This window comes from Uloborus diversus, chromosome 1 (assembly GCF_026930045.1).
Source record: "Uloborus diversus isolate 005 chromosome 1, Udiv.v.3.1, whole genome shotgun sequence".
In the NCBI taxonomy this organism is placed as follows: domain Eukaryota; kingdom Metazoa; phylum Arthropoda; class Arachnida; order Araneae; family Uloboridae; genus Uloborus; species Uloborus diversus.
The window spans coordinates 89,808,635-89,820,635 of record NC_072731.1 but is presented as its reverse complement, the minus strand read 5'-3'; the positions used below and the strand labels follow the sequence as shown (position 1 = coordinate 89,820,635).

General features: G+C 33.0%; 1 protein-coding gene across 1 annotated transcript in view; it reads left to right on the top strand.

Moving 5' to 3' along the window:
• Positions 1 to 12,001, top strand: part of LOC129230337 (partitioning defective 3 homolog B-like) — a 159,559-nt gene that overhangs the window by 82,385 nt on the left and 65,173 nt on the right. Inside the window, exon 2 of the mRNA XM_054864769.1 lies at positions 6,854 to 6,958. Coding sequence (XP_054720744.1) covers positions 6,854 to 6,958 — 105 coding nt within the window. The remainder of the gene's footprint in view (positions 1 to 6,853; positions 6,959 to 12,001) is intronic.

Below are 12,001 nucleotides of genomic sequence, written 5' to 3'. Positions count from 1 at the left end.
TTCTTCTTCTTCTTTTTTTAAAAATAAATTATTTGCATGCTTTTAGCTAGCATTTTAGAAGTATTTAGTTAAATTTATATATTAGCACAGTCGAGTCCCGACTTTCGCGAGGGATGCGTTCCAAGACCACTCGCGCAAGTTGAAATTTTGCGTTGTGGAAAAGGGTATGTATAAAAACTTTTATAAACATACCCAATTATTTTAGACCTTTGTAAACACCACCACAAACTGTTAAAAACCATTTCATAACAATTACTGTTTCTTACATAAAAAACCGAGTTTTTATTTGCATTTTTTAAAAACATAACGTTTTATTCCACAGAAAATACTGCTACGATGCACAAAATCAATGATTAATGGGAAAGAAAGGCATAAAATAAGCCACTACAGTACGTACAGTATGTAGTAAGAAAAACAAATGCACTATAGTTGTAATGTACAGTATATCCAGTAATGATGATTGTAACTTAAGAAAATTAAGATGGATACTGTGTGATCAAACCTTTATTCTTACATATTGTTAAATACACAATACAGTTGCTTCACTTGTTCTTTTATTATTTTTCCATCTATGACAAAACCCCTCTTAATGATTTCTTAAATTCACAATACGAGAGCAGCTTCCATTTTCATAATTTTTGCATTTTGTTTAGATACTACTCGGTAAACTTTTACGGATTTCCCGTTTTTCGCTTTTAATTGTACAAATGGAAGATTTACTCATACCTAATTGTCGTGCTGTCTTCGACGCAGTTTATAGCATATTCAAGTATATAATTTTTAGCTTTTCTTCAATTTTCAGAAACTTTTTCTTTCTATCTTCACAAACTTTAGATGAAACAGTGCTCTTAGGTGTCATTATATTTTATCAACATATCACATAGAGATTATCTATTATATCACATTTTATTATATCACATTATTATTATATCACATTTAGAATGAAAAAAATAAACGGAAAATGAGGAGTTGTTATTTGTATAAGCAACGGTGTGGAAAATTCCGTTCTCAGTGATGTTAAAGGGATGAAAAAGGAAAATTTAGTAACCAATAACAAAGCCGATACTTACACACCACGATTCCGTTCCAAAAATTTTCGTGCTGCGCCAGGAATTCGCGTTAGGTCTAAAATTCTTTACTGGTGAAAAAATCACGTTATGACCATTTCGCGTAAGTCGGATCGCGTTGTAGCGGGAGTCGACTGTATTTAAAAGAAAATTTACAATTTAAAATTAATAAAATTTTCGTTTAAAAGAATAATTTTAGAGGAAATGTAACTGAGCTCTAGGATAAGGCATTTAACTAAGGATGTTGCCTTTAAAAATAATAAATTAAAATAGCAAAGCCTTATGTACCAACAGCTCTAAAACGTTACAAGTTTCCGGGGTCAACAATCTAATATTGCTTCAACATACGTATTGTACATGTCTTTTGATTCCATGCTTATGAATGATGTTTTATTAGAATTTCAAAAAATGGTAAAATTAAAATAACAAAGCTTTATGCACCAACAGCTCTAAAAAGTTGTAAGTTTTACTTATAATTTGAAGTTTTTGCAGTCAACAATCTAATATTGCTTCTACATCAGTATTGCATACATTTTTTGATTTCATGCTTACGAATATTTTGGAAAAAAAAAAAAAAAAAACTTCAAAGAAATGTAATTTTTAATAACTCGAATAAGAAGTTGAGTTAACCTAAAAAAAAGTGTATATAGTACTCCAGTTAAGTATAATTATGTTTGAATTTTGTTTGTTTGTTCATTTATTTATATATTTTGCATGTAAGATATGTACTGGCAAGTTTAAAATATGAAAGGAAGTTTTTCATGAAAAATATTGTTCAATTATTTTTTAATTGTTTTGAAAATTTCCTATTTTTGCATTAAAATACTGGTCCTACATTTTCCTACTTTTTGGTAAAAGTGTCCTACTTTTCCTACTTTTTTGCAAAAATATCCTACTTTTCCTACTTTTTGACCGTCAAAATGCGCGATGACCCCTGTTATATTGATATATGATATCATGCATTTCGTTTCGATTATCAGATGGGTTGAGAAATCAAATCAGCTTGGGGAGGGGGGGTAGAGATAGAATTAATTGGGGGAAAAAATAGAAAGTTTGGGTAAGAAACGATTTTTTTTTTTTTTTCGTTTTCTCCAAAGGGGTTTATTTTGGGGCAAAATTTGAAATTTTAATACTTCTGGCACAAACTAACGTATTTAGAAATTTACAATACTTTTTTGTTTAAAAAATTTCTTCTGTTCATTATTTCACTTTAAAACACTAACTTTGATAATGCAAGCAGCAAGATAATGTGCGAAAAAGTTATTATGTTCAAGACTAGAAGTTACCCTTTTCAGAAATCAAGATCGCAAACTTGCACCCTCCACAAAAATTTACAATCATAAAACAAGATCCGTCAAGAAAATCGTGCTCGCAGAAATGGACCCTTCACGAAATTTTCAGTGTTCATTGGCAAAACAAATCTCTGTAAAGATTTTAAATGGAAAAAACTCGAGAAAAAGAAGAGGTTCTCAGATTTTCCGATATGTGGTACATACAGTGAAATCTTGTGACAATGAATATCAATACAACGGAATTTCCTTTTCAACGAAATACATTTCCAGTCCCGATTTAATTGCCATTGAATCCCGATAGTACCCGCCACAAATAAAACCACTGGATTATAAAGTCAGCCGCTTTTTAAAATCAAATCTGCAAGAACAGAATCATTGCAATACCAAAACATGTTAAAACCATCCTTTAATAAAATCACTATCGCCGTTTTATAAAATCAAACTTTTGGACATTGTACGTAAAAAATTGATAAAGAAGCACCAAAAAGTGAAGGAATCGGTCACAGAAGATGAGGAAACCTTATTGCCAAATTTGCATCTTCAATAGATGTCAGAAAAGCGCTTGATGACGTATGATGAAGTTACAAAACATTTTGTAAACTCTCAAACGATATTGAATCTTTGCTCGCCAATTCTGCTAACCAAATAACAATGCCCCACTATTTTAAGACCCTAGTGCAAATTAAAAAAATGTACCTCAGTTTACTTAAAATGACAACTGTGTTTTGAAGTACTTAAAACAAAAATAAATGAAAGTTATTCTTTTTGTTTTTAGAGTAGTTAAACTTCAAAACCTTTCTTTTTTTTATTGTAGGAATGCCGGTTTTTAAATCAGCCGCTATATAAAATCAAATATCCCTCAGAACGAATGTTATTTTAATAAGTCGCGGTCACTGTACTACGAATAAAATTTGCGGTCCTTTGAAGTTCATTGCAACGGGATTTCACTATATTGGAGTGGGGGGGGGGAGGCGGATAAATCTTTTTTTTGTTTTGTTTTGTTTTAGAGGTGATCATTACCCCTTTCTCTCAATTTTTTTCTCTCCGGAACCTTTAACTACACTGAAAAACTACGTGTCATATGGAAAGCAAACACATTCTAGAAGGTTCCCGTGGTTCATCTCGGCACCTGGCGAAGAAATTTTTAGGTAGAAGTGGGACAATGGGCCCGGGCCCGCATTTTTATTATTATTTTTTTTTTTTTTTTTGGCACAGGGCTCAGTTAAGTTCTTTGGTGGACCTGTTTTGTGAGAAGCGGAAGCGGTACTAGTAACGGCACTTTGGGAAAGGCTCCAGGGTGCTTTAAAAGGCAACAGGGCGCTTCAAGGGGTCGCCAAATAATCTTTTCATCTTCATTTTAGCGGCTGACCGAGTTTTGAACGCGATAAAATTGTGATTTGGATGAGAAAATCCGTTAAGTTTCATTAGCATTTTTCTGAAATAAACAAATATTTTAATGTGGTGTTGCTAATGAGTTTAGATATGCATCTGCGAACGACAAATTTGAATGTCTAAACATCGACGGTATCACGTGGAAGTTAATATTTTCCCACTAAAGCTCTCCCTTTGTCTTCACTATTGTACGCTTATACAAAAGGAGTTAGATTTTCAAATTGACATGAATATTGATTTCTTATTTTTTTTGCAGCTTAAAGTATTAGCATAACACATACTAAAAGATTGTATTACATACTTCGCCTTGTGTGGATTTGTAGAAACATTCGCTGAAAAAGGCTCGAAGCAGATACTAGTCTGAACTGAGTTCCCGTCACATTCGTCACGAATGTGCAGATCTGGAAGCGCCTTTATATAATAAGGTTAAAATAATATTGTCATGTCTGTATGTCAATCTCCTCTTTACTGCCACTTTTTGGTAAGATCATCGAATTTTACTTTGCTCCATTTAACAATCATCTCTCGAACAGGGGTACCCTGTAACTTACATTTTTGGAAGGTCGAAAAGTCTCAATTTGCCGAATGGAACTCCCAATTTTACGGAATGATGATAGTTTTGTCGAATAGGACTCCAAATTTTGCCGAATCACCAGACAAAATTTGCCGAATAAGGGAATTTTTGGAAGATCTCAGTAACCTCCCATCGGGGCTTCTCTGCCCTCGAACGACCCTTTTTATGTGTGTAAAATCTCTGGTTTTCCCCATCAGTATTCCTTTTCAACTGCCACTTTTTGGTTAGATCAGCTTTTAATTTGAATAGGGGCCCACGGAAGCTCAGCTCTTGGACGGAAATTAGACTACTTTGGTAAGAAATACTAAGCTCTAATCACTCTAATGCCCTCGTACTTCTTTTAGCTAGAAATTAAACCCTGGATTTGGGACTAGATCTTTGATTTTTACTTCAATCCAATTCCCCTCCGAAACGGTCATCGTGTAGTAAAATAAATTAGTGATTGCCCTGCCTGTCGGTAATCGGCGATTGTCATAGCGTGATAAACAAATCATAACCCTCTGGAATAGTCACATGAGCATCATTTTTGATGATGGGACAAATAACAGTCAATGAGCAGGTGACGGCCTCTCAAGAGCGGGTTAATTAAAAGTGAGTGGAACTAATGGTAGTTTCTCGATTGTTTTTGATACGATCGGCGACAACTACGAAAACCTTAAATCGTTGTCGAGGATGACAATTCAGTACGGTCACGGACCACGTTTGCCATGGAATTAGCTATAGCGACCATCTGAGTGGGGGAGGGGAGTTGTGACGTGCGTGTTTCGCTCATTTCAATGAGATTCTGTTATATTTAGAGGCTAACTGTGGCATTTTAGGAAACTAATAGATACGTTCGATTCTGCGTCCGAATGCTCGCATTTTCTTCACATTGGTGGTCAAATAGTGCATGTGACAGAGATTTCGTAACCGTCTTAAATGATGTGAAAATAGCATTATTGGTTTCTAGCAAGAGATGTAAAATTTCCAGAAATTTTGAAGTGAAGGAAAAAACCGGATGTTTTTACCGTTTTTTTTTTCGGGAAAAAATGGAAAAATTGATTTTTTTAATGAATAAAAATAGGGCTTCTTCATAGCTCTGTGTTCCTTGGAACATATAAAGGGTTAAGCATTAAAAAATATATGCAACCCACATATCTTCTTTTTCTGCTTAACAGAAATACAGATAAAGGTAGGTTTAATTAGAAAAAAAACAAAAACATTTTGCTTTATAACTGAGAACTTTCTTGGTCAAACACCAGAAATAAGTCAAGTTGTCATTCAACCAGTCATATTGGGTACTACGGTTGTCTGTGATGAAATCAGCACAAACGCCAAAAATTTCTGTTTTTTGTGGATGAGGGCCATAAAATGAATCAAAAAGTGTACCCAGAAGGACATTTTAGAAGCTGTTTTACTTCTGTGGACATAAGAGCACTTCAGCACAGCAATGTAGACTGGACATTTCAAGTTGACTCCACACCACTTCATATGGCCAAAAGAGTGGTGCAAGGAGCACTGTTTTTCACATGATATCATCTTTAGAGTGGATGCTCTACTCGGTAGACCTCAATCCCATTTATTACATTGTATGGTCTGTTTTAGAGTCAAAGGTCTACCCTTAACTGTACGTATAAGTTTGGACTCTCTAAACCAATTTCTTTATAGGAAATATGATTGATTAAAGGACTTGCTGCCCTTAAACGAAAATTTCAATAAGCAGTTGCACCTTTGAGTTACTTCAAAAGGCGGCCAGTTTGAAACCAATTAATTCATTGATTGCTAAAGGTCTTCTCACTTTATTTATTTTTAATGAAGTTACATAGGAAATTGCTTGCCCCCCCCCCTTTTTTTGCTGCACCCTGTACATTTGGTTCGCACTGTTAGCAGATACATAGTTCTGTGATTAAAGTTATGCTTGCCTGTTTAATGAAGAAGGAAAATAATTTTTTCACTAAGGATACTGTTTTAATTTTTTTGCAACAAGTAATTAATGTTTTTTTGATCTCTATTCAAATTGTATTATCATACAACAACTTGCATTATCAAAGTTAGATAGTATTTTAATATACAAAGAGGGGGTGGGAGAGAAAATTGCAACAGAATTTGAGTATAAGAAATTTCTAATCACTTTTTGCTGAAAATTTCAATTAAAATTCCTAAAAAATTGAAAAAATGAATTTTTTCAATTTTTCCGGAGTAGAAATAAACCTTTTCGAAAAAAAAAACGTTTTTTTTTCGTTTTTTTCGGAAATTTTCCGGTTTTTTTTCCGACTGTTTTCATCTCTATTTCTAACTAATCATTTTAGTGGTTTGGTCGAAAGTTTTTCCAGCTTCTCTATTTCGCAAACGTTTTATTTTTTTTTATTTAACTGCTGTAAAAGTTACGATTTCATGTTTTTCAAAAACACATTGAAGGATACGTTTTTACTTAAACTATGATACTGTTTGGAAAAAACTTATCTATGATTTAAAAATAATTGCATTCTCTTGATTTCTGTTGTAATACATATACAAGTTGTCTTATGTTTTTTGTTTCTTTTTTTCAGTCTCTGGATTCTTGGGTGACCATTCACAATCTGAAACTTCTAAGCGATGGAGGTATTTTGGATCCTGATGACAAATTGAATGATGTTGCCGATGATCGAGAACAGGTAAGTTTTTCAAACTACTACTATAATAATAATTGAAAATTAATAATTTTCGTATTTTATGCGAAAACGGCTGTGTGGATTCTAACTACTAAACGGCTCGACCATGAGAGTCACAGATCTGGATGGAATTATAGATTTAGGTCAGTTCGCACTAGATATGAACCCGTGCAAAGCGGTTTGACTGCATAGGCCCTAGTTCGGCTGCAACAGGCGTCCAAAGTTGTTATTTGAGTCCAGAAAAGCAATGGTTTTTCCTTTGAAATGAATTTTTTTTTACGCTTTTCTTGCATTCGCAATGCAGTAATGCCAATTAAATTCATTATAGAATAAATCTCCCCCTCTCCCCTTCGTTGTACTGACAAGAGACGCCGACTGTCTTGAGAGGGTAGATATTGTCCCAAAGTTTCAAATTCCAATGAAAATGCCATTGCAATAGGGAAGTATTCGATTTTCTAATTTTTTTTTTTTATATGATAAAGTAACATACGTGAACATCATCTGTGAAAAAAATTTTACGATACGACTAATACTTTTTTTTAAAATAATTTTTTGAAGTTCACGCGCGTGTGACGTCATTTGCTTGTTCACGAAATTAGAACCCCTATAGGGACCGATTTCGTGTAAGGCCCCTATAGGCGCCTTACACGAAATCGGTCCTTTGACTGACGTCACTGCCGCGTGAAAATCCTTTGCTGTCTGTAGAGTTTAATGCATTCTGCGAATTGTGTTTTAATTTGGTTTTCTTTGTCATGGCTAGTAGAATCAATTACAAGTATTGCTTCGTTCCTGGATGCGTATCTACATCCAAAAAAACTCCTCACAAGCGATTTGTTATTGTTCCGTCCCAGCAGGATCTTCAAAAGAAGTGGTTTTTTATAGTGGTTTTCAAGTATTTATTAATTAAAATTTGAAAATATTGCACTGCATTTTAATTAAAAACTACGTCAAGTGAGAAATACAGTTTAAAATATATGTTCACAACTGTTCATAAATAAATGTTTAATAAGCATATGAGGTATTTTTAAAAAAATGCAATTAAACAAAGGAATTTAAACCCTGCACAATAAACTTAAATAGAAAATAATAGATGCCTTACTAGTAGCACTTTAATAACAATGCAAAAACTATTAATACTTTCTTTTTAACATTCAATCTTCAAATTTTAACTAATACAAATTGATAATTTAAAAATACATTTTCAGTTTATCACCTAGAAGCGTTTCTATATCTACAAGACCTTTCTCACAAGCAAAAAGGTACTTATTTTATGAAATGAACATCTTTTTCAAATTTATTATTTTTATCGAAAGTGAAAAAAATATATTTTTCCTTTTTTTCTGGAAGACTGCAGTATCATTTTTTTTTTTTTAATTTTATTTCTAATGGCAAGATTTTAAGGCAACTAGAGATACAAAAGTACAACTGGGTTAAGGATATAAACAAGTGGAGGACAAAGATACAAAAAATAAATAAATAAAATAAAAAAGCAACTGCGTCAAAAGTTTATGAATTCAAAAGGTCCCTGACCTCCCAATATTAATATACGGATATTTATAATTATTTTTAGAGGAATGTTTGTTTATATATAACAGATAAGTAGAAGTGTGGGGCAGGGCCGAGCCTAGCCTTATCAGCGCCGTCGTGCAAATTTCTTGTGAGCGCCTCTAAGCTCTGACATTCAGGGAAAATATAGTTAACACCTGGTGCGAGGTTTTGTAAAAAAGTATAAAATATTTAAAAATACATATATATACGTTTGACATTTAATTTATAAAAAAAAAATAATGTGTGAATATTAATTTTGGAAAATAACGTACATTTTTACTTCAAATTTTGAAATAATTTTGAGTTCAGCAGCTTCTCTGATATGCTAATAATGCGTTTTAGAAAAGAAAAATATTTTAAGTGTCAAAGTTAACGCCACTTTGAATATCTATCTAATCTCTAAGTGATGTATAATTAATAAAACTTTTATATGCCTTTGCCTGTAAAAACATGACAACAGGAGCAGTGGCGCAACTAGAAAATACTTTTAGGGGGCACATTGAAAAAACATTATCTTTTAAAAAGAGGGGTGCAGGCGATATTTATTGATGTTAGAACAAGGGATAGAACTCTGGGATTCCACCTGACGGGTTTTTTTTTTTTTTTTTTTTGAAAAACAGATAGAAATGAATTCCTCTTCTCCCCTCTAATTTTCCTATAAATTTAACTTCCAAAAACGCATTTGTAGACAACTTGAAGATTTTTACAATAATGGTATTCTGGAGCTCCCCCTAGAAAATATTTCAAAATTAAAGTCCTAAAAACTTCTGCAATATTCTATGATGTTAGGGGAAGAGGTTCAGAGGCAATTCCACTTAAATTTTTCGTAAGTCATGTCTAAAAAACCTATTTTTTGATGATATGGCCGAATATTTTCTGAAATTGAAATCTTAGAAACGGAATTGTAAGACCATATTTGGTAACATTAGGGCCGCAATCTTTCGAATTTAAAGCTCCCAAAAACGCTATTTTGGCTGATTTTCGAACACAGTTCAATGCTGTTTGGTATTCAGGGGCATTCCCTGAAAATTTTGCGATATTGAAGATCTGGAAACGAAATTTGAGATGCTCCGGAATGCTTTGGTGGGGGGAGAGGGGAAGATTCGGAGGAGTAGTATTTATAGAGCTACTGGAGTAGAGCATTTTAAGACTTTCTTATATTTAGGCAAACTAGAAAAAAGAAAAAAGGAAAGAAATAGGACGGAGGGGGACGAGTAGCTGACCAATAGCTGTAAATAATGAAAACTTTTAATTCAAAGATTTCTTTTCAAAAAAAAGAAAGAAAGAAAAATAAAGTTTTACCCCAAAATCATTATGTTTTTCTTTTTAAAATCACTTTGTCTTACAAAGACGCATTTTTTTCTCTTCAATAATAGAGAATATTTTTGAAAAAACATTCAACTCAGCATTCTGGAGGGGGGGGGGAGCAGGGTGGCGCAACATGAGGGGTGCCCTGTGCTCATCCCCTGGTTGCGCCACGGAGCAGGAGGATAGTGATTATATTTCTAAATTAAAGGATAATATTGTACAGGATATTTCACCAAAAATCTGAAACTGATACTTGCCGGTAAAACGAAAAATTCTAAATTATGGAATCGTTAAAAAGGCATATAATTTAATATCTAAACAAACACATTGTCCAAAGCTCTTTCTTTAACTTAGTACACAAATAGTTGAAGAAAGGAGGGGGGGGGGTAGAGTAATTATAGTTAAGTCGTTACTTTTCGGAACTAAAAAGTAACCTAAATTATTGTCTGCAATATATGTGTATTATGCACAGTTAAATTATAAGCAAATGTGCTTACAGTATTTTTTTATGTATGATAACATAAAAAACACGGTAGTGAAATTACCGCGAACAATAGTTAAAAATCACAAATAGACATATTGTACAGATTATAATGCAACATATTCACCGTAAGAAGCAAAATGGAGAATAGCAATTTCCTTGCGCTTCGTATGCTCAAACTTGTGAAATTATAGACATAACCAAATAGCTTGAAATTTCAAAAAAGAATTTTGCTACAAGTGGCGAGAAAACACTTTTAATTAAGTTATATAGCGAAATTTTCATTTTGAGTCTCTACTTTATCCAGGCGTTTTATTTTTTATGAAAACTAGAACGCGGTTTCCAGCCGATTCGCTGTATAAAATGTCCTATAATATGTGTATAAATATCTTGAATAAAATGGCTACTCAAAATGAAATCTTCGCTATATGACTGAATTGAAAGTGTTTTCTGGCCACTTGCTGCAGAATTTTTTTTTTTTTTTTTTTTGAATTTTCAGGTCTGCCTTTACGTAAAAGTTCATTAAAAACCCTCATTTTTTCAAATGCCTCTGAAATCTGTTAAACGAAAAAGTGGAAACTCTCCTTTTCAGGGAACGTGGTGCTAAGTGGTACTAATAAACTAAAAAAATGAAAATTTTTGAAATTGACAAATTTGAGAAAAATAAAAAAACATTATTTTTATTTTTTATTTTCAATAGACTGTGAGAAAAAAAAACTAAAGCACATATTTCAAAAATCGCATATGTTTTTAAACAAGAAAAAATATCCTTTTAAATAAAACAAACCGCAACAAAATATGTTCTACCGTTCCTGAGATTAATGTACTTTAAAGATTTTGATGAAAATCCCAAGTGATAAATCATGACAGGACCGCCATTTTTGGTGGCCTGTATCTCGTCCCAGGAATTTTTCTGGGCAAAAAAAAAAAAAAAAAAAAAAAAAAAACATATTTCTTAATTTTTTATGAATTTTAACACGTGCTAAATTCAAAAAAGTTCGAGATCATTATGTTACAGCCCTTGTTGAATTGACATGGATTCTACCATATATACGAAAACCAAAAGCTTTTTGTTGCGCAAAATTAGTTGTACTTTTTCTGCTAAAATACGATTTTGAGTTGGCAATGTGCTTCGCTTCTTTACCGAACATTGACAGATGAAAATGGAAATTGATGAATGATCAATTGCAAGGATTTGGGAAGTCATTCCCCAGAGGCACTGAGACGTTCCCGTCAAAGGCGCCCACAGAGTACTGGTTATACTTAACACTTAGGATAGGTCTCGATTTATGACTCTCATTTGCAAACAAGGATGAGCAGTGAATAGCTTGAAGTCTTTTTCTATGCTTCTTTTGAACTATGTTATCTTTCCATACAATAGAAAAAGGACGGCTTAAATTTTTTCACTTTCAGAAAGTTAAGATTACGCGATTATAAGGCTGGATTACGATTTATTTCACTTAGATTACAGTTACGATTACGCATGAAAATCCTGATTATAATTTCGATCACGATTATGGGGGTATCTCATCGACAGATTATGATTACACAAAAAATGTAATCGATTACTCAGATTACAATTACGTAATCGGCGATTACTAAAAGCCTGACACACACACACACACACACACACACAGAGAAGAAAAGAAAGGAAATCTATAAGCGAATTTTTCTAAAACGCCCGTTGCAAGTTTTTGGCGAGAATAATT